This window comes from Trachinotus anak, unplaced genomic scaffold, assembly GCF_046630095.1.
Source record: "Trachinotus anak isolate AG129_WGS33_773 ecotype Australia unplaced genomic scaffold, CSIRO_AGI_Tana_v1 ptg000016l, whole genome shotgun sequence".
Taxonomy (NCBI): domain Eukaryota; kingdom Metazoa; phylum Chordata; class Actinopteri; order Carangiformes; family Carangidae; genus Trachinotus; species Trachinotus anak.
The window spans coordinates 19,445,228-19,468,528 of NW_027273867.1; the positions used below are offsets into that span (position 1 = coordinate 19,445,228).

Sequence of the window (23,301 nt, forward strand, 5' to 3'; positions counted from 1 at the left end):
CCGTCTAACGCGCTAAACCAAGAACACAGTGTCAACCCACTCTCCCCATCTACAACTGCAGGCTATTGTTTGCTATTCTTTGCTTCCTTGTGTGCTGAATTATGCATAATACTGGCGCCTGCCTCCGAACTCCAGATCACATCACAGCTCGAGGTGACACACAAAAGCAGGTGTTCACAGTTTCTCTACCAATACACACAACGCTCTGATCCAACAGTACTACAGTACTACTAAGTGGTGTTTCCACCTCTGTAGCTGCACAAAAACTGAGCTGGTGGTACAATTTCTGAACCCTTGAGACATTGTAACACCTGAAGAATGTAGCGGCTTTCCTGTGTAGCTTTTAAAACATATTTCATTTATAAGAAAAATTTGAATTAGCTGACGTGTGCTGCTACTACTTCTGTTTTGTTATCTACCATATTATCTAGAAAATGTCTTCTAGGAACAGGAAGTCACAAGGAATGGAGTGAAAGCTTCGATCTTCTGGGGTCCATCAGCACAAATTATTCTAGTATTCTCACACTTTGTGAATCAAAGAATTTGGACACAGCTATGGAGGAATGGTTGCTAAGTGGACATAATAGTTTCCAAGATACATGTTGAGCTGTTCATGCAAGCAGGCATAAAGTGCACACACTGTGTATGCCCACCACCTCAACGCACACACACACACACACACACACACACACCCACACACACACACCAGAGTGCATGGCAGCAAATGGTGGGTAGTGTTGGGTTTGGCTCTGTATTTGAGAGGAGGAAATCAATGCTGACAACCTTCTGAAATGGCTTTTGCGCTCACACATGTGCGCACACACACAAAAGCACACACAATTGCACAATGATTTTCACAAGTAATATAGAGGAGGTGATGGCCTTGTGGGCAATAAGCCTCTGCAGCTCTGTGGTGGAAGTGCATAGCAGATGTTTTCAAAGCCTCATCATACAGCAGAAATCGCACAGCAGACACACTGATAGGCACTCATCACAAAGACATACATCTCCCAATCACTGATACAGATAATGGTCTATAAACTTCAAAGGGACTCTGTGATGAGAGTGAAAAGTGAGGCATGAGGAAGTATAATAGATGGAGTTTGGCTCAAAATGGCAAACAGGCAGCACACAGCTGTTCCTCTGAGTGATTAAACTTCCATAGGCTGTGAGTACAAGCTCAGGCTGGGTATCATTTAGGTTTTATAGATTCACTTTTTGTTGAAACCAAACTATTAGTACATTTCTACACCCCTGAGACATTTGCCAAGAAAACAAAACAAAAAAACAAAATCAGAATATGTAGACAGCCAGAACCTTCATTTTTTAGCAGATTTAAACTGATCATTGTTTCTTTTTGGCTAAAAGATGATGTTCTAGTTAAAGGTCCAGGTTCTATATTAACACTGTGAAAGTATCAAAGTGCTCACTCCACAGAGAAACACACACAGCCCGTATTCAGTAACTGAGTCTTCAAAACAAGCCGTCAGGACTTGTGTAACTTAGTGATGTCACAATGACGAAGTCACCCTCCTCAGCCTTGCCCCAAGCACAGCCTAACTGAAAGACCAGCCTAACCGTGTGTACCTGAAATACGCTATAGTTCTATACAATCACTGAGAAAACAGCCAAACAATCACAAGCGAGGCTCTGAGCCTCCCCTCCGATTGGCTGACTGACCTGTTGTTACTAGAGCTTCAGAGAGAAGCCTGAGGGAGGAGATGTAAAACTACAGTGTGAGGGTTTTTGGTAACCACAAATATATCTTCTTATGGAAATCAACACTTCAAAAAAAACACAGAAAAAGTCTGAAATATGGGACCTTTAAGTGTTTCCTCTAATATCTTACTCTTTAAAGTCCCAGCCACAGTGTGCTATATTGTAAACACTGTGCTCGTACACTGATCCATGCATAACCACTGATGCAGACACGAGCACAGGTGGTCCTCACTCGCTCTCAGCAAAGAAAAGGCTGAGGTGAGCATATTTCTTGACAAGTTCCAATTCAGACCCAGCCTTCAATACTAGATCCTGACTTTCTGCAGACTGGGGGGGGGGGGGGGGGGGGGGGGGGGGGGGGTTATGTTGCAGCTCCATGCTCAGGTCTCTATGGCAGGTAGATCTATGAATAGATTTTGGCACAAAATGGCAGCTGCTGCTGTAGGCTCTCGCATCCATGTGTACAGAGGCAGCTGAGGTGCAACTGGCATCTCTGTTTCGTTATCAAAGGAGACAGGCAGAGGAGCTGCTCTCCCCGGGGGCGACAGCACAAGCATGGCTGAACGTCCCAAAGTCATTCTGACTTTTTTTTCTTCTTCCTCCTCCTCTTCCTGACTTATATGGCTCCTCTCTCTGGAAATTCTCTCACCATCTTCTCAATCTCCTTATCTCCCCATTTTCCCGAAACGGCTCCGTCTCTCGGGGGAATCCACTGTTCCCCACAGGCCTGTTTGTGCCTCTGCTGAGATGACATCCATCTTGCCAGGAGGGGGGTTTCATTGTTCTACTTCTTACCATCTCTGCCATGTGTGCAACTTTACACGCTTCTGTGTGCCTATGCATATTAAAGAGAGCGAGCGACTGCATGTGTGTTCAGAATAAAAAGACGACATGTGCAGCTATAACTTGACGGCAGGAACGATTGAGAGATTGAGAGGATCTGTCAGGCCTGCTTATGTTCAAAGGGTTAACAGGAAGCAAGTGCGCCATTCCCTCTGGGCACAACACCCCTGGCTTCTACCTGGAGTTAAACTGATGTGCAGCGATTTACATGACTGACAGCTGAGGAGTGGGAACATTTTAGTTTCCTCTGGTTTGGCTATTCCTGGGGCTTTTTACACACTTACTGCCATAAGCATTCCTGTCAATGGCTCCAAAATCCAAGTGGAGAGTGCATTCAGACGTGAATGCCTTTAATAAAGTCATTAAAGTTAAAATGGTTTCACTCGTTTTCACTTTGAAGTAACCTGTGTCCACGAGCTAAACCTTTGATCAGTGCAAAAAAAGAAAAAAAGAAAAAAGAAAAGCTTGTCAGAATATGAATAATGTGTCACTGCATTAACAGTAGTTAATGAAGTTAAAAAATCCAGCTGACAGACACTTGACTGTCTGAACCCAGATTCCAATACTGCACACTTTCACGTATCATTTGTGTGGAGAAATACTGAAGTAGAAGATGCTGACCTTGAAGCAGCACATCCCTTGTACTGCCTAAATTAAAAGCACACAGGGAGCAGGTGTTCAGCAGCGTTTTGATGTAAAAAGAAAAAAAACTTGCACAATTACATCAAACTGCTGCAATGAAACCACCAACAATTGAAAGCAATCTTGCTTCTGATCTGACCAAGGAAAAAAAAAATCTAATACTCATTTAACAGCATAATACAACATAATGGTGTGGACATTGATGCAAAGATTGGCTATTATTGCTTCAAAGAAGGCATTGGATTATAGTTTTTAAAATATTTTTGTACAAAACCACACACTGTTAACATTTCCTTATTGACTGACAAATGCTAAGGTGGCTAACTATAGCAGGCTGGCATGTATAAATCGTTTCATCACACTGTTCACTAAGTGATTTTAAGTGCATGCATGTGATTGCGTCCTAATCTAATGATGCTGTTTATAAGAGCAGCTGCCCTGCCCAGGTCACACTATCTGGCACCGTGTCTTGCTGTTTCAATATGTGGCTATCAGCCTGCAGTGGAGCGCTGTCTGGCAACCTGTCACCCCCTGACCTAGCAGCATCCAACTGCCTGAACGCATCACCCTAAACACACATGCATACACACAATTAACAGGAGCACAGGGATGAGCAACAGTGGGAGAGAAGAAGAGGAAAAATGATATTATGCAAGGATCCAGTTTCAGAGGCAGGGAGAGCAGATGCAGTTGGAGACAGGTATCATCTGTGGTTATAATCATTCATATCAGTGTAGGAAGAAGAGGGGAGGGGGAGGTGTTTAGAGGGAATGAGTTTCGCCTAGATATAACGCACACATACACACACACAAATTTGTATATTTTTGTCTGTGAGGGGGAGAGATGGTGCAGGGAGGACACCTGCATAGGGCACATTTCCATCTAAACTACAAAATTATATGTTTCAGGGACTTGATCCACCTAAGAGTGTTTGTGTGTGTTTGTGTGTGTGTGAGATACTGGTGTCTGCGTAACAGAAGAAAGCCTCAGTGATGGCCTGATTAAATGTGTCAGTCAGTAGGTGGGCGGAGAGAAAAGGCCAGAACAGCGAGCGAGCGAGGGAGCAAGACAAAGAGAATCTCACTGTATGATGTTATTCAAAAGAGCGTGATCAAAAGAAAACAGCTGTGCAAAAAACACCAAGTCCTGAATATAAACTTGCAATGAACTGCTGAAGCATTTTTGCACCCTAGAAATAGATGCAATTAAAAACATTAGTGATCTTTATATTCAAACACACATACACACTCACAAAAACACAAACACAGAGTGGCTGACCTAAGCCTGCTGCAGGTGAGGTTGGCTAAGAAGGTGAGGAAATCTGTCTCTGCCCTGACAGATTTACAATGAGAGAAAATGCATGCACACACACACACACACACACACACACACACCTATATATCCACTTTCCTTTACTACACTACACAGTTCAAGTGCAGTCCAAGGTGTTGAGAGAAGGTGGTGATCACATAGAGTGTATACTGTGAGAGGGACAGCAGAGATGAAGAAAAGAAGAAAAGAATCAACTGTGCTGCAAGATGAGAACACCATGTGACAGTGTGGAGGGAAAAGCTGTCTAAAGTCCAGAATATAATGTGTATATATGATGACAAAATTATGTAAAAGATGCACAGTAAATGAAAAAAAGGTGTGTGTGTGTGTCTCTATTACCCGCCCCCCCACTGTTGTATCAGAGAGCAGTATGCTGTCATTCAGGAAGACAGCTGCATCTCTACACAACTCTCTCTCTCGCACAGCATGGCCCCGCCAACCCCCCCTCCCCTCCCCTCCGGCAACAAACAAAGATGGCATGCACACACAAACGCAGCCAACGTCTCACAACAGAGGCGCGATGAAGAACTTAAGTAGGAGAAATTGAGAGAGAAAAGAAGAATTCTTGAAGTCTGAACTTTTCTTTCTAGCGTCTTTGCGACGAGAAGAGTTTGTGTTTTCACCTGTTTCTCTCCCCTCCTTGGGGGGGTTGGCAAAAGATGTGAATCAAAGAAAGCCCTTAAGCCCTGTATAATACTCTGATTATGAGGATAACACTGTGTGTGCCATCAACCACCTCTAAGCTTTGTTTTTGTTCCTAAGTGAACACTAAAATTCCCTGAACAACAAGAAACAGCCTGTAAATCCACATACAGAGCACACACACTAAAGACCCGAGAGTGCCTCTTCATAGACTCCAATTATAAGCCAAGAGGTAGGCAATTAAAATTTCCATCACAGGGTGACAAAGCGTCTTAAGTGGCTGGGCTATAGTCCTGAAAAGTAGCTTGATGACTCTATTCATTTGGTGCCTGCTGAAGCCTCACCTTCCCATCACTTCTAATTAAGGAGGCAAAAAGAATCCAAACGCCTCCATGCAGAGGGCTGGAGGTGGGGAGGAGTGCAGAGAAGGTGAAGAGGTGTGAAAGACAAAGAAGAAGAAAAAAAAAAAGGCTATTGGAAACTAAATGACAAAGTGGTAGTTTTGTACTTTCACAGTTGAGAAGCACTCATTCAGTGAAAAAACATCAGCCGACAGTTTTCCTGTCACAATGCAGGGAGGGTGTGATCCCAAATTAATTCAGGCTTAAACTCATAAATATTCAGACAGTCAAAGTGAAACGTGTGCTCAGGAGTCAATCAGAGTTCTTGGAAAATCATGAGGTGCTGGATCAGTAGGCAGAGACACCTCCAGCTGCCTCACTTCTCATCTTCCATCCATCATTTAAACACACATCCTTCACATTTATGTTACATCGCGTTAAAGGGCCACTCCACTGATTTTACACATGATGTTCAGTTTACTTGTCATGAGGAGTTTTATTTCACCTGTGACAGCGGCTGAATGAGGATGGTCCCCTGCGGCTCTGGAGGGAGCTTTCCAAAGTATAAGCAGGGTAAGAAGCAGATATAACCCTGACGATGCTGAGGCATGGGCAGTGCTCTGTCACTCCTGAGCTACTGCTGCCATTTCTGCTCATTTCCTTTGACTCTACTTGGCTTACCAGGATCCCATCACAACCCCTCGAAATTTCTGATTCCTTCAACTTCACAGCTTTATTCTTATAACCATATATCCTGCGGTGTGCCTCGCCTTCTCTTTTCAGTTCTCTTTCTATTTCCCCCCCTTTTATCTCTCTACCTTTACATCCTCCTCTCATCTCCTGACTTCTATTCACACACAAGCACTTTTAAATACAGTACACTACTTATTCAGTTTTCCCACATACTTGATTTGTTTAAAGCACCAGACAACTCCACATAGTTCAGTGGGAAAAAGAAAAGTTTTCACTGCATGTGCATCATTTTTTGAGGAAATCCATGTACTTTTTGCTTTTGCTCTTCACCCCTGTGCATCCTTACCTCTGCACCCACAAGGCATTCTGCTCATAATGTTACACTGCTCACCTCTCCCCATCCCTCCACTTCTGTATTCATCCCTCTCTTCGCTCCTCCCTTTATTCCTCCATCTCTCAGACCCATGTAACTCCACAGGGACCAGCCATCTAAAGCCCGGCCAGTAATCCTCTCAGGATATTGAAATGCCAATCCTTCCTCCTCCCTGACCCGCACCTCCACCCCATCTCTACAGCCGTCCTGCATCCCTCTCCTCTTCCCTGCCTCAGCTAAAGGGCTTTGGATGAACCACTGGGGGCCGAGACATTCAACCCAAGTGTGTTTCGGTCTCTCTCTCTCTCTCTCTCACACACACACGCGCACACACACACATGTACACACAAATGCACATATAAGGAACAATGCTGAGGCAAGATGTCGTTATCGCATCCTTTCTTGCATGTACACAAATCAAGCATGAAGCCATGAACAGATCGTATGGCATGCAAGCATGGTAGAGCACAGACATGAAAGTGCTGTCACAAACACACACGGCCTGGTGCACCCAGAGCACACACACACACACACACACACACACACACACACATATATACATCCCTAATCCACAGCTGGATAAGGGGCTCCATGAGCCCTGGGCAAAACTGATCCCCCATTTACCCAGCCCATACCCCATCTCCTCACGCAATTCCAGCCATGTTTCATATCCCCCCCACTCCCTCTTCCCCTTTTATCCATCCATCCATCCTTGACACACCATGCAAACCTCCCTCCTCCCCCTCGGTGGCCTGGAGAGTCCTGATAAAGCCCCCATCTGTTTGGGAGAAATCCATCCCTGCACTGTGCATGTGTGAGCATCCAGTTCGAGATACTTTAAAAGAATTTAATTTGTATTTGCTTTTAATGGAGGGTATTAATGTCACAAGACTTAAAATGCTGTTTTCGATGCTTTTCCTCCGCTGAGAAAGAAAATCTCACTGTGCATAGATGTTAATTGACCCCTTGTGTGTCTGTGTGTGTGGTTTTGGAGTATTTGGACATAAAATAGCACCTTCTCTCCCTCAGCTCATACTGTGCTCTTAAATCCTCGGGCGTTCTTGGCCCTCAGCTGCCAGCTAAACCGTACCACCCGCTGCTAACAAGCTTACCATGCCCAGGAAAACAAATGCGGTACGGTGAGAGAAGTTTGGGGAGAGAGCTGTAGAGAGAAGCGCAGAGGTGAGGAGGAAGAGGGCAGCAGTCAAGGCAGGCGGCGAGAGGAAGAGAAGATAGTGGGAGGAGTGGTCGTGGATGGAGAGGCATGGGGAGGAGGAGGTAGAGAAATTACTATCCAAGAATAGTGAGGCGATATGGAGAGCAGGAAAGGATACGGTGGGGGAAATGAGGAAGGGAAATAGAGGGTAAAAAAAGAAGAGGTCTTCATACAGAGGTAGGGAGGAAGGAGGGAGGAAGGGTGGAAAAAAGACAGAAAGTAATAAAGAGATGATGAGGTGGCAAGAGGGAAAGAGAGTGAGAGAGTGAGTGTGTGTGCTGGTGTGTATTAGCTTTGTTCCAAATCCCTGCTGCAGTATTTATAAAGGTCAGTGAGTTTTGATGGTGTAAAGTCTTGGTGTGGAGGCACCCACACATGTACAGATACAAGGCTGAGGGGCTGTGGAGGAATGTCTGTAGCTGACCTGGCTGCACAGGATTTCTGGCCATTACAGCTCCACTCCTGCAGGTGAGCTACCTCACTTCAGAGCGTACACGGGCTCTGATCAGCCTCACCCACAAGAATACTGCTGTAAAAATCTGTCTACCTCACCCCGCTGAGAAAATAAGACACACAGAGTCCTTATGGATTTAGTCTGGGGCAGCAGGAAGTAAAAGTTGTGGGTTTGTCTCTTGTTTCACTTGAAAGTTTTGGTCGTCTCCTGTGGCAACAGATAACACATGCTGAAATATCAGACTTCAGAGTTGCAGTAGTGTTAATGTTTTTGGATCAGATGTAGATTATTGATGCCATTTTATATTAAGTTTTTTCACTGAGATTAAAAATGTTTAACCAACTACATGAGAAATCTAAATACAAACAACAAGAAACAGATGGGGAAATGAAACCAGAGGGCAAGATGAAACTAAAACTTTCTTATTATACCTTATTGTCAGGGATGCAGTTTGCCAGAAGGCAATGCATTTATATGCTTGGTTAAATAATATTTTCATTAATAGAATTTATGAGGTTCATCCATCTCAAGTTTTAATCTTTTTTTATGTAGAAGATGTCGACCATATTAATGAAAATATATCCCTTGCCTTAAATAGCTGAACAAAGTCCCAGCTCCACTGTAGCCCTCTAACGTTTACACAACCCGACCTCACATGACCCGAAGGGAGAGCTGTCCATCGAGATGAGCTGCTTCATGTCATCTTTAGGTGGTTAGCTGTTGATGTGAACCATGCTCTGCTATTATTAGTGGAAACCATAGGTCTTTTAACAAAAGCGGACATGCACATACATGTCAAAATCAAAGCACCATTTTTTTTTTATTCTCTCCCTCTCTCTCTTTCGGACACTCACACACACACACACACACACACACACACACACACACACACACACACACACACACACACACACACACACACACACACACACAGGCAGCATTAAACACCCCACACCAAATGTCAGTCTAAATCCTCCCTGACACGGAAAGTCCTCTGAAACCCCTGCAAACACACTCTCCTAACCCCTTGTCCAATCCCTCTGGATGACACGGTTAGTGGGACAACTCACACCCTAATACCCCATAATAACGACAAATCAACGGCATGGCAACTGCTGACGTGACAGACAGACAGGGAAGGGGAGATAAAAAGGAGAAAGGTTGAAAGAACTGTGGGGATGGAGAAAAAAAAAATCACCACAGGTTTGTCCTTTTCTGATTTAGTGTCCCTAACCTTGGAGCTTTGGGTGTTTTGTAAGCTAAATCCCCTCAGGGAGCTGAAGATGCAGCTTGTTAGCCTGGTTACCGTCAGCTGTTCTATCATAGATTTCAGCTGATGGCAGATAAAGTGGTTTGGTTTGAGTCACAGCAAGACATCTTCAGAACCAAACAACACAACCTGGGTGTGGGCAAAACATTCAAAATAACATGGAATCAATTTACTCCGTGTATCACAACGGGGTCACTCATGATGACATTTCACTCATTTCACAACTTATAATGTCTTTCACCTTTATAAGCCTGTTGTTTTGATTATCTGAGTAATCCTGAGTCTCATAAAACCAGAAGTGGATGTTTTTCACTGACTGGTGAATCAAGCAGAGAACTTAACAAACTAGCCATGACCTGTTTTTGCACTGATGGTACGTCTGTATTTCTGAGCCTTTATTGTGTCTCTCAGGCCCTTAGTACTTAATGCAGTTTCAAGTTTTAATAAGAAATGCCATTAGTGGAATGCAATCGTGCTGAAAAGGGTAAATAAAGGATAAAAAGAAAAAAGAAATGTATTACCTTTGCAAAACAAAATTACTTTTCTAATAAAATACTGCAGTTGCAAACTTAAAGGGGAGTTGCAGTGGTATTAACTCTTAGCCACATGTCACTGATATTGAATAGAGATCTAGTGCACACACACAAAGCTGTCCGTGCACTACTCCCTCACCCTGTGTGGTCCAGATGTCCAGATGTTACACTTACGTAACATTTACAGTTGGTCAGCAAGAGGATCAGGGCCACAGAGACACACTCCTATTCATTATGAATACTCAACATCAATCTACTTAAATCCACCCTCTTTGTATATACAGATGCACATCTCAGTCGCGAGCCACACTTTCAACACACCAGTTTAAAAACTCCACGCATGATTTCTTTATTCACATGCAAACATCTCACATCTTTCATTAAAAGTGAAGGAAGTCCCTTTGCCATTATAAACAAACTTCCACCTTTAAGTGGCATGAAACTAAGCAGAGACCCGTGTTAAATGCTGCTGCCATCCCAGCACTCACATATGACTAGCAGTGCTCCATTCATTATGCAGCACATTTCTCTAAGCTAATTTCCAGTTAGTGGTAAAAAAAAAACAAAAAAAACACACACTCTGCCATTCTCACTTTCTCATTGTTTCTCCTTCACCTGCTTCCTTGTGCTGCACCTTTCACTTTCTCTCCCCATCACACTTCATTTGCTTCATTATGCCTTCAGTCTTCAGAATCAGGTTTCTTTCACCATTTTCGATGGGTAAACAAGCTTTCTCAACAGCATGCACAGCGGGTATGACAGATAAGTGTATGTGTGCATTTGCGTATAAGGAGGTTTTTGTCGGTGCTCAGAATGTGTGTACATTTTTTTTGTGTATGTGTGTGTGTGTGTTTGGTCTTTTCACACTTGAGCTCCCACATATAGCGTTGTTGCAAAGCTGGTTGACAGGGCTACTTGGCAAAGTGCTTTTTCAAGCCCCCGGCTAATGGCCTGCTGAAGACTGCTGCTGATGAAAATGAGATCACCTCCACCGGCGAGACTTTCTGCTCTGTCGGCAATGACCGGCACACTGTCAGTATGGGCAGGAAGTGTGTATGTTGGGAGTTTGTGCTGCTTCACAAACACATAAATGAAAATCACTCTGCTTTTGAATGCCATGTGTGCTGTGCTGTATGTTGCAGTGTGCACTCTGAGAATCTACATAAATTACATCCGTTTTCAAAGGTCACAGTGTCTCTGTGAGTGTATATACATTTATTTATGTACAGGGAAATGTACATAGTGCCTGCAAGTATCTACATGTATGTATATAGCTGTCTTCTGAGTGTGTGTGTGTGTTTGCATGAGTGTAGCAGAAGCAGCCTACCCTTGCTGAATTGACAAGTACTTCCACTAATGTCATAAGAAATTTATGTGCTTTTACAAAACAAAACCTTAGAGATCTTTAGCAAACAGGAGTCAAATATGCAAATTACCACAGCAAATGTAGCATATTTAATAAATGAAGCTATTGTGTTGTTTTTTTTTTTTTTTTTAAGATGGGATGCTGTAAGAGACTCAGCCAGACTCAGTAATGGAGATACTATTTTCCACATAACACAAACACAACAATATTCTATAGCACAATAGCACAAATACAGTATTATTGCAAATTCCACCTAAACTTTACAGCAAATTGTCAAATCAGCAAAAGAAAATAAAATTTAGCCTACTGTAAGATACTCAAACTGAGTAATCCATGCGTGCAAGTTGATTTAAAATACAACTTTAGTGCACACATAATGTAGTCTGACTGCGGCAAACATTTCAGAGACATCCAAGTGTGCTGCTCTGTCCCAGTTGAGTACATTTGTTACATGATCTTTTTGGAAATGCAGCGTGCCCTCATTCTTGTTCAGCTGTGAGGTTGTGTTTTGACCCGTGTCTGCCTGTTTGTTGGTCTGTTTGTTTGTTTGTCAGCAGGATTACGTAAAAAGTACAGAACCCATTTACACTGAACTTGGTGGAGGGATGGGGCATGGGTCAGGGAAGAATCAACCATTACATTTTGCTGCAAATCTTGTTAAAAGGTGCAAATCCAGGAATTTTTTTCATGGCTTTCCTTTACATTGCCAGATAGGGAATTTTCAACATTTTCGTCATTTTCTCAGGAAATCATTTTTGGATTGATTGGCCTTGGTGGTGGTATGAACTCTACTGAGTGTAATTCTAGTTTCTGACTGTGCAGACTTGGAGTGTAATTTAAAATGTAGACTGCTCCTTCCCTACGCATGTCTTTGTGTGTGTATGTGACCGTGAGGCTGCAGTTAAAGATCAAACTGTGACTCACCAGGAAGGCTTGTTGACACGTTGACCTGTGTGTAGAACCTCTTGTTGGGCAACAGCTCCGACACTCCGTTTAAGGCCTCTACAGTAAACGTGTAGTTGGTGTTGGGAAGAAGGTTAACCACGGTCACCGTTCTTTCCGTCAGGCCGACCTGCTGAGGCACAAAGCCAACACTTGCTCCACATGGCTCGCACTGCCTCCCGACACACCGCCGGCACCCCACACTGTAGGTCAGATCCACCCGGCCGCCTGTGTCGGATGGTGCCGCCCACTCCAGGATAAGCGTGGACTGCTTCAGGGTGTAGACCAAATCTCTAGGAGGGGACGGGGGCCCTGAGAGAGACAAGAATATGGAAATTGTATTTTGGTTTATTGTTTAAACTCTGACTAATTCAATAATCCTCAGCTATTATTATCCAGCAATTTCAACTGACAATTTGCCGAATCAAGAAGAAACACCACAGAATAAACAATAACTGTGCTTAATAATCAGGACAAAAAAATAATCAGAGTTACTGTTTTTAGATACATTCACAAACTGCAGCAATGATTTTTTTACTCCCAATTTTTTTTCACTCCTGTTGGACTGAAAGAGCACCTCCTAGTGTCCTCTTTGTAACTGTAAAGATGAATCTGGAAAAAGCATTGACTGAACTAACAACATGTTTAGAGTGCAACATAATCACCTGCATGACTTCCTAACATAATTCAAACATCATGATGCTGAAGCATGAGATTCTTCACATGACTGATGGACTAAGTCCACTGGGTATTACAGTGTGATTGCATGCACTGACTCAGTTTGCACATCACGCTATGATAATCCTGTTTTATCCTGGATTTGGTGTTAAGAAATAATTGTTTTGATGAGATCCACTTGACTCTTATGGGGAGGGGCAATTGAAAATGGTGAGTTGTTTATTGCGATAAACTAGTATGTTTGGCATTATCATGGTTAGGCAGTGGGGGTACAAAAAAAAACATATACTGGACTGAGATGGAGGAGGGATTAGAGATGACGCAGAGAAATAGCAAAACACTTGGGACCACGACTTGAACTAAAAGAGGATTACAAGTTTGTCTGTAATGTAGTGATGTCAACAGTGCTCTGTGGAACAAAACCTCCATTTATCATCAGTAAATAAAACTGAGTTTCCATGGAGAAGGCTTTTAACTCTCCTGGAACATAAATCTAATGTGATATGCGGGTTGTGATATGCCGGATACATAGCAAAAGTCTGAGCTGTCTAATATAAGGCTGTGTATGTCAAAATGTGTGGTGGGACACTTGAGGTAAAACAAGGACACCCCAGTAGAATAAGGACAATTGTAACATGTCTCTGGATTATCCTTGTGTTGTCAAAGCCAATGAGTTCTGCAGCAAAATTATATCATCCATCCGTTTAGACCATTATCTGATGCACAGGGCTTTGCAAGTACTTTAAAACCTAGCACATTTTGGAATCAGCCACCATATGTGACAGAGAAGATAAACACAAAATATACAGTCCAGTTTTTAAAGGACTGTGAGGGACTAGAGGCTAGAGGACTGTACCTCATCACTAAGTCGGTGTCCTGACTGACCTTTGCCTTTTCCTGCAGGTACTTGCACACTGAGGCTAAATAGAGCTTAGGTCCATTAAAGGACATGAATTTTATATGTGTCCGTGTATGTGTGTGCATGTGCTGCGTAATGAATAAGTGAAGGTGTGCTGCTCTGTGCGTGCTGTCAAACACGTCACACACCACAGCTGCGCCCTGCTCCCAGACACACGTGGAGCACAGAGTTACGTAAGCCCAGAGAGCATTCACATTGTGAAAACACACACACACACACACACACACACACACACACACACACACACACACACACACACACACACACACAAGATGTAGACACAGCTGGGCCTTTTATTCACATCTCTCTACTTCCATGCTTTCTCGGCTTTGGACTCCCTCAGAGTTTCCCTTCTCTCTTCTCATCTTCAAATCGGAGTGTCTCTTATTAAAACCCTCCTGGCCCTCTCTTTCCCATCTTTTGCCCTCTTTCACTCTCTGTCTCCACCTTCCGTCTTCTCTTGCCCTGTCTATACAAATGACTCTGACACCCGGTCCACTGCTGTTTTAACAAAATGCATCATAGCAAATCCAAACTTGTTGTTGTTGATGTTTTCACACCAGTGCCAGTAAGTCCTATGAGGAGTTTGTATTTCTGTATTCGCCTAAACCAGATGATTAAAAATGAATGAAGACATGCTCAATTTTAACATGGACACTTACCAAAAACAGGGAAAACTCATAGGGTTAGCTGCTTGCTGAAATTTGTAGGAACATAATAATATTAGCTAATAACGTTACCTTAAATTTGTAGCTATTAGTAGTCCTGCTACTCCCCAGGTATACATTTAATTAATGGTTCTTCAATGTAACATCAAGAAGAAATATGTTGGTTGGGACAAAGGACACATAATTGTAGCTAGCTGGCTAACAGAACCTGCTAGCACATTTCAGCTAGCAAGGGTAGCCAAATTGTCTTCAGTAGTATATATCTGCTAGCTTACTCTGCATGATAGGCTTGAGTTGGTTCAAGGACATGTTAAATTTGTGTCCTATGGTTATGTGTGGTTATGTGTAATTATCTGCAACTAAGTTTAAGATGTCCTGAAGGAAATACCAATTTGCTCTTGTTGTTTTTAACACTATGAAAGTTGTGTATTTATGTATTCCCCTAAACCAGAAAAAAATGTTCTGCTTCAACTTCAGTCATTCTCCTGAAATTTATGGGCTCCCACTGTTTTCAAAAATCCATTTGCGCAGACATGTTGGCAAACATTATGCATCACTTTAGGATATATTTTTCTTATAGTCATTATGCTATTGTCATTGCCTTTGCAGTTCTGTCAGCAGGACCTCCATTCTGCCAAACTGAATGCAAAGAACATTTCTGTGTCCCCAGTGAGACATTTAATTTCACTGTTTCCAAAGTTTTACTTTTCCTCTTCACAGCCACTGAGAAATATTTAACAGTGTGCTGTATTGGAAAATTTCCAAATAGCTGCCAATGACAATAGTAGTAATTAGTAGTGTCAGGAAGTTTTACAAGATGAATCTCATTTCTAAAAACATGTGGCAAAGTGTTCTTTCACCTGTTTCAAAAATGAATCTTAAAACAATGAAGAGTCTGTTATTTCAAAGAGACAGCAGTAGCTTTTAACTGTGGTAAACACATTCAGGTCTAGATATCTCACAGGCCTTAATGGCAGAGGGAAAATAATAAAATTACACTGGTATTATTCTTTAATTGCTGGGATAGTAAGGTGTGCATGTTAAACCTCATTCATCGGGCTAACTTTCTTTTTTTCTTTTATTCTCATAATGCTAGATTCATCAGGCTCTCTCTTTCTCCATCTGTGCACACGTGGTGGATTAGCTGAATCTGGGGATGATCATAATTACAGAATCAATAGTGTAATTAATGTGGTCATTAGGCTGCTATAAATGTTATCACGCAGGGATCACAGAGCTCAGCGATCAATATTGTAATTAAACCCCTCCAAAGCAGTTACCATAAAAGCCAGTATGACCACACACTCACGCATATATATGTACGCACAAGTGAATGTGTGTGTGTGTGTGTGTGTGTGTGTGTGTGTGTACAAACATGCACAGACAGACGTAGTGACCCTATGGTTTTATTGCCATGAGTACTCCCAGGATATTGAGCCCATTATTTCTCCATCTAATTACTAAGCTATATCAATAGGCTGTTCTCCATGCAGAAATCAATAGGGCTACCCTGTATGGTCTTTGTCTTATTGGCCTTGTAGTGCATCTTTATTGGAGAAGTATGGTACTTGGTCAGGGTGAAGGGGTGAGGGAGGGTGAAAGAAGGTAAGAGGTGAGGGATGAACAGATGAGATTATATAGTTTGTCGCTTGAGGATTGAGAGATGAGATTTCAGTTTGACAGAGGGAAGAAGAATGACAACTTGCATGGATGAAACAGATGAAGGGGAAGGAAAATGTGAGGAGGCAGTGTGTAGAAAGAAGAGTGATGAGGGGCCGAGTTAAGAAGACAGACAGAGAGAGAGGGGAGAAAAGTGTGTGGTCAGGGGTCAAAAAGGAGGAATGGAGGGGGTAGAAAAAGACAGGGTGGTCCATAATGGAGGCATAGCAGAGAATGGATGGGTGATGGGGAAAAGGTGGACAGATATGGACAGAATGCACAAGGTTAAGCAAAAAAGATGGAGAAAATGGGGTGATGGGCTTTTTGGATGAATACATAATGGATATATGGACGTAATGCAAGGAGGGATGAAGGATGGATGGGTAATAAAAGGTTAAGAGGCAGAGAAAATGGCTGATGTGGATGGATACATAATGTGTGTATACTACCGGATGAAATCATGGGGGGTGTAAGCACAGGTTGGGAGGGGTCACAGTTAGTAAGTCCACCCTAAAACATGAAATAATGGGTTGGATCATGAGAATATTCACTCTGTGGAGGATCTGAACTGTACAAATTTTGTCAAACAAGGACTGGATTTATCTGTTATGCTTAAAACACACCTTCTCTAGAACTGTTTATTCAAATTAAAACCATATCTTATTGAAATAACAAAGTAGGCCTCTCATCTTGGGACAGACTAATTCCTGGTCAACAATACAGGCTGATTAAAAGCAACAGCAGACATGTTTTTGGGTGCACTTCCTCTTTTTTTACATCGATGGAATGAAACACCAGTGGAGGGTGTATACAAGGTGAAGGAGAGGTGAAGGTTGGGGGAGATGAGACATGGAAATGGGGGAATGAGGAGGAGCTGGAGATGGAAGAATAAGGATAGATGGTGAGACAGAGACTGGGGAGGTGGGTGCAGGTCAGAGGGAGGGTTGATGAGATGAGAGAAGGGTGAAGTGGATGAAAAGATGCAGGGTGAAGGACAGGTAAACCATAGGGTCTTTATGGATATAGCGGCAAAGTGGACGCATGAAAGGCTGAAAGGGGGGGTGAGATAATGACTTCATGCAAAAATGTCAAGATGAAATGATACAGCACATGGGTGTGTGATAGCAGAAAATGAGAACACCAAAAGGTCACTACACATAAATAAAAACACAAATAATCTTATTACGTGTGCACGGGGCTGAGGGAGTGTCCAAGGGAGTCCTGAAGTGGTCCTCTTCACACACACACACCACAGATCCTTCCTCCTCTGCGACACTGTTGGCTGGGCAGGGAAAACACTCCTGCTGCCTGGAGGACATCTTGTAGGACCCGGGGGGACATGCTGGGAAAGAGAATACACAGAAACGTAGCACATCAGCCATGTCCAAGAAATGTGATTGAATAATTCCTGCTTCTTTTAGCTTAACAAGGGAAATCCCTTTAAAAGCCATGTTTTGAGAAGATTTCTGCACGCGGGAATGAACACATAAATTACATTGTTAAAAAGAAATTTAAAACCATAGGATATTTCTACAGAGACTCTACTAAAACTTCTCCAGCTCTTTTAAAGATGATTTTATGACGTCTTATATCACTTAAGCGTTTTCAGTTCCTTGCACAGAAACTCCACTAAGCATTTTGAAGCCTATGAGAAAAAAAAAAACCCTCTAATCTCCCTTTCAATTCATGAGAGAGGAAAATAAAGAATGAATGGAGAAAAAATAGAAAGCAAGTGAATCCATGGGGAAGTACAGATGAGATAAAAGATAGGATTAGTGGAGAAAAGTAGAGGAGACTTTGGCTAAATCCATCTGACAAACACAATTCTCACATTACGTGTGATCAGTGGCCTTGGCAAATGGCATCAAAGGCTGCTACTGGATTGAACCAGCTAGGCAAATGAAAACAAGCCAAAGCAATGTGCAGGCACGCAACTGCAAAACCCAAAACTTTTGTTGTTGTTTTCCACATTTCCCTCATTATTTGCTTGTGTCCCCCCCTCCAAAAAAAAAATCTCCCTCTACAGCCAGAGGTGAAACCTCAACTGCCACTGCACATGAGAGAGAGACACACTACAAAAGGTGACAATGTGGACGAGGGTGATAAGCACTCATGACCTTACATGCGCAGCTCACAAGAATACACACCATGTAACAGAGGCATATCAATACACGTGTGACATCGGGTGGTGCATAAACACACACACACAAACACACAGAGTATAAAACAGGTTATTTTACACTCTCCCTCTATGCAGTTTCATTTTCCACTTGCCGTGCCTTTGTAGCAGGTGATAATGGGTGTGAAATCAGGCAGCCAGCTACTGCTCGATGCTCTGGTCTCCTCTCTTCTGAGACTGTATTCTTAACAGCAGGTCTACATTAACAGCTTTGGTATGCTCTCTCTCTTTCCCTCGCTCCTCTGCTCTCTTTCTATTCTCCTAATACATCTGTCTTTTCTTTCTTATCCCATTTCTCATGGCTCTCATTCTTCCTTTTTCTTCCCCGCCTTGCATTCCACCCATCTACTGTTCTTGTCTCTCTCTCATCTTCCGTTTTTATCTTATTCTCTCAATTTAACTCTCTCTCCCTACTCCACTTAAAAGCACATTATCCAACAGGCTTCCTTTCCATGTGTTAACTCCCAAGGTTTAAGTGACTAAGAAGGATAGGCTGCTATTCAGAGAGAATGGGCATTTTGCTCCCACATCATTATTCAGTCATAGCATTTTGTTTGGTGTTTTCTTTGGAGAGAGAGGTTGCTTTTTGCTCTACCGATCATTAGTGATTGACACGTCCAGTGAACTCTAAGGCTGTGTTAGCCAGTGTAGAGTTAGAATACCTTAAGCAAGAATGGCAGTTGGTACCGTGAATGCATGTTGAATGAAACCTCTGGCCCAACATATGCCTGGGTCCTCGGTCCGAGTCTGGCTCATATTCATATGCATCTGGGCAGATTCCAGCTGCTATTCTCCGGTGCTGGCTGACAGCCGGAAGATTTTCTGTGTGTGCACCACAATTGGTCCAGGTGTGGAAAATCATGCTGTATATGGGCTGTGGAACATATATTTACATATGGGCCAGAAGAAACACAAGCATGTTCATGTTTTGAGGCATACAAATGTTCATGTGGCCCCAGTATGGGCCACATGAACATTTCTATGACTCAAAATATGAGCCACTGTTTTCCTGTATCAAGTCCGATAGTGGGCATGTTCACTATTAACATGGACATCTAACGGAGAGAAGACAGTTTAGTTAGGTCAATATGAACACTAGAAGCTGTCATGAAGACATACCTTGAAGCTATCATTAAGATATTTAGCGTGATCCATTTACACAAGGTAATAGGACTGGGCTTGCTGGGTACCATTTGTAAGCTAGCTAATCATGTTTGCTAATTTAGCTGAATAAATAGCTACTGTTAGTCCTGTTCACATCCTGAGGTATTTAACTACATTTATGGCTTTTTCTAACAAGGACATTAAACTAAATTGAATTAGAACTGAAACACTAGTTGAATACATTTGTTGGGAAAAGGGTAAGAATATAATTGTAGCTGATATGTTGGCTGATATAGCTAACTAGCAAATATCAGCCCTCCAGTATAGTCAGGTTGTCTTCAATAGCCTGTGTTTACTAGTTTGATATCCAAGATAACTCTCCAGTCAAAAGAACTGACTCACAAACATGTTTGATTTATATGATTTGGTGCTTCAACATCACAGACTGTGTTTAGAACAGTAACTAAGTTCAAGATGACCTTGCTAACTCACATCTTTGTAACGTGGCCTACCGCCCATAAAGGCTTGGCTGCTTTTCCAGTAAAAGAACCAGACACTCCTGACAGCAACAGCAGACCCATTTGAATTATGTGACAAAATCTGAGATATGGGCAGTGATTTAGAAGTCAGGAGCCAGGCTATCCAGTAAGAGGAGCAACACCATCTCTCCCACCTCTGGCGCTGTGTCTCACGAGAATACAGTCAAGAGAGGAGACCACAGGCCCGTGTGTGAGTCAGACAAAAGAGGTGCACACAGCAGGTGCAGCGTTGAACCTGCTGCCCTGAAATGCTTATGAACGTTCATCAAGACACAGGCACAATAATGAAGGCGCCTCTGTTATCCCATCTTTTTTACTCAGCCGCTCTTACAGAAACACACACACAAAAGGCCTGCCATCACACACTGATTAGCAGGCATCGTCTGCCTCTCCTGGCTCGGACCAGAGTGAATATGCAAGCGAGTGTCTTTTGCGCCTGTGTACGTGTGTACGTCTGCAAGTTGCGTATCCGAGGCTGTAAGAATCATGTAATCGTCCTTCTAATGTCTGTCATTACACCAAGAAAAGCCTCTTGCTTTTAGCTTGCAGCACAGCCAAGCATGAGGACATAAGAGAAACACACATGCACACACACACACACACACACCCTGTCAAGCGGCACTGGAGTAGACTCTCTTTGTTCCCGGCCGTGCTGCCACTATCCTCCCCTCACCACGCCAACAACATCAAGCGTGAATAGCACGCGAATCAAGGCAAAATTATGCATAGATCTATGAGAACAGAAATGGGTTTTGCATTTTCTACCCATCATGCTTAAAAGCAGGCTAGCCATATTCGTAGCTGGCTGCAATTCTGACTTATCTCTTCAATTCAGCGTGGATGCACATTTTGCCACCCCACCTTGGAAATGTGTGTCTAATGATAGGGGTGTATCAAGACAATATGTGCAGCTCAGATAACAAAAGGAGCTGGCTTCGCACACTGCCCATCATTCTCCACAGCAAGGGATCATTCGAAGGGCCGCCAACAGCCAATGCCAGGCAAGGTCATGTCAATCAAAGTGGGCCAGCAGCCATCTGCCAATGGGAGAATGTGGAATCTCTAAAATGCATCCAACAGTGGGGGGAAAAAAAAGAAGATGCTTATAGGGATTACCACTCCAGTCATTAGGAGACATGTTTTTTTTTCTTATTTGCCTTTTAATTGCCAAGGTATACGAGTTAAACTGGAAATGAGAGTGTCAGGGAGAGAAAGGGAGGGGAGGGGTTGGTTAGAGAAATGGAGACAGAAGGAGAGATCTGCCAGGACAGCTGGCAAACCAACTGATCAATTTGTCCTATGCGCCGACTGGGAACCTCGATTAAATGGAACATGGCAGCACATGTACACATACACACATGCACGCACACACACATACACAGACATACTTCCTCAAGGTGTAATAATATAGATATGCAGCGACATGCCAAGGGAGGGTGGGGGGTGGGGAAGCAGGAGTCAATTGCCTTGAGAGACTGAAGAGAGACAGAGACACCAACAGACAGACAGACAGATGGTGTGTGAGAGACAGAAAGACAGTGGGCTATGTAGTGTACAAAGAAAGGACATTAAACAGGGAGGGAGAATGGACTCCTTCAGCTTGACAGATAGACAGAGGCAGAAAAACAGATAAGCACAGACGTGCGACACATACAGATGAGACGCGCTGAAAGAAACTGACAGTACATGAGACTGAGGTCATCTATAGTGGGAATATATGCAGCACTGCATTGTATTGCATGCATACTTGCTAAGAGCCTGTGGGTGGGAAGATAAAGTTAGAAATATAAAAGGAAAACTTGGCATCAATGTAATCAGACGAGTGAAAATAAAATATTCATGATCAAAATGACACTTTGAGATATGCCAACAGCTTCACCGTCTAATGAGTTAAAAACTAAAAGGCCAAAGAATCCACGTTTCACCGAGTTCACAAATTACTTTAATAGACTTTTGTCAGAAAAATCAATTTATGCTTTGCCCTTCTTTTATTTTCCCTTCCCTTTCTTTTCTCTAACCTTAAACATGCCCATTAATAAATCATGAAGCACTTGATATAATAAATGTGAGCAATGAATTGTTTCTCTGCCTCCCTGACAGCACACATTAATTAATATTAATAACACTAAAAGAGGTTTGCTTTAGACACTTGCATACACAACTTAACCCCGACTGTTAAAGTCACACACCCACAGAGGACCAAACACAGACACACTCTCAAAACTGCAAATAAACACAACAAACTTTTGGACAAAATGACACAGGCGCCAAATGAGTCACTGGTTTGTGGCTGAAGTTTTACTCTCTAAAATGTCTCAATTGCATTACTTTCTGTTACTTTGTCTGTTTTTTGTATTAGTTCATTTATTGCAAAGGTTTATTAGACATTGAACCAAAAAAAAAGAGAGAGAAAAAGAGATGATGGCACAAAGAAGCGATGCATTGAGAAAGGATGTTGTTCCAGCAGGTGGAAATCAATAATTCAAAGAGCTTTAATTCAGATCGGTGCCCGCTGTGTGGCTGATGCTGATTCTGATGCTAATTCTTTCAGCTAGCAGGCAGCTTTAACATCCACAAAATGAATTCTCATTAGCATCAAACTGTTTTGAAGGTCTCTTTTACACACACACACACACACACACACACACACACTAATGCCTGCGCACACCCACCCACGCACACACATTTGTGTCCTCCAGGTCAGACAGGTAGGCAGTTTGGAGAGAAGTGACTGATTGGAACATTTAAGTGGTAAGCGTTTCAGGTTGGATCAGATTACGAAATTGTGAAATGATGAGGAGGTTATGGTACCCAGATGAGTCTGACTAAATTAGACCACTTGGAATTGGGCTGAACTGGATGGAACCGGCCTCCCCCTTTAAAAAAAGTCAAATTTTTAGTTAATGAGATTTTGGCTAAAGAGAGTAGGATTTGGACCTCAACAGAATAAAAAGTACTTTAGAATAGCTGGAGCTTAGGGAAATAGGCTTGAGGGGTTGCCAGTGTGAATTTCCAGACTGGAAAAGTGACTGTTACTGAAGTGCTGTGGACAAGGCACATACACTATTCCTTGAGACCCCATAGGGGGTTTTGTCCAAGCCACATATCAGGTTTTCCCTTTTATTGATAAGTGACATCTGAGTGACAGCATCAATCTTTTCAGTAAATGCCTCAAAACAATATGTTCAC

The 23,301-nt window shown here is 42.7% G+C and overlaps 1 protein-coding gene across 2 annotated transcripts in view; it reads right to left on the bottom strand.

Annotated features, from left to right (window-relative positions):
* The window catches only part of LOC139634054 (ephrin type-A receptor 7), a 146,509-nt gene that overhangs the window by 34,453 nt on the left and 88,755 nt on the right, over positions 1-23,301 (bottom strand). Inside the window, exons 4-5 of one of the 2 annotated variants that reach the window (XM_071500291.1) lie at positions 17,477-17,632; positions 12,349-12,678 (exon numbers count right to left, since the gene is read on the bottom strand). In XM_071500291.1, the coding sequence (XP_071356392.1) occupies positions 12,349-12,678; positions 17,477-17,632 (486 nt within the window). Of the gene's footprint in view, positions 1-12,348; positions 12,679-16,136; positions 16,801-17,476; positions 17,633-23,301 lie in introns of those variants that run through there. The other variant, XM_071500293.1, reaches the window with a different exon arrangement.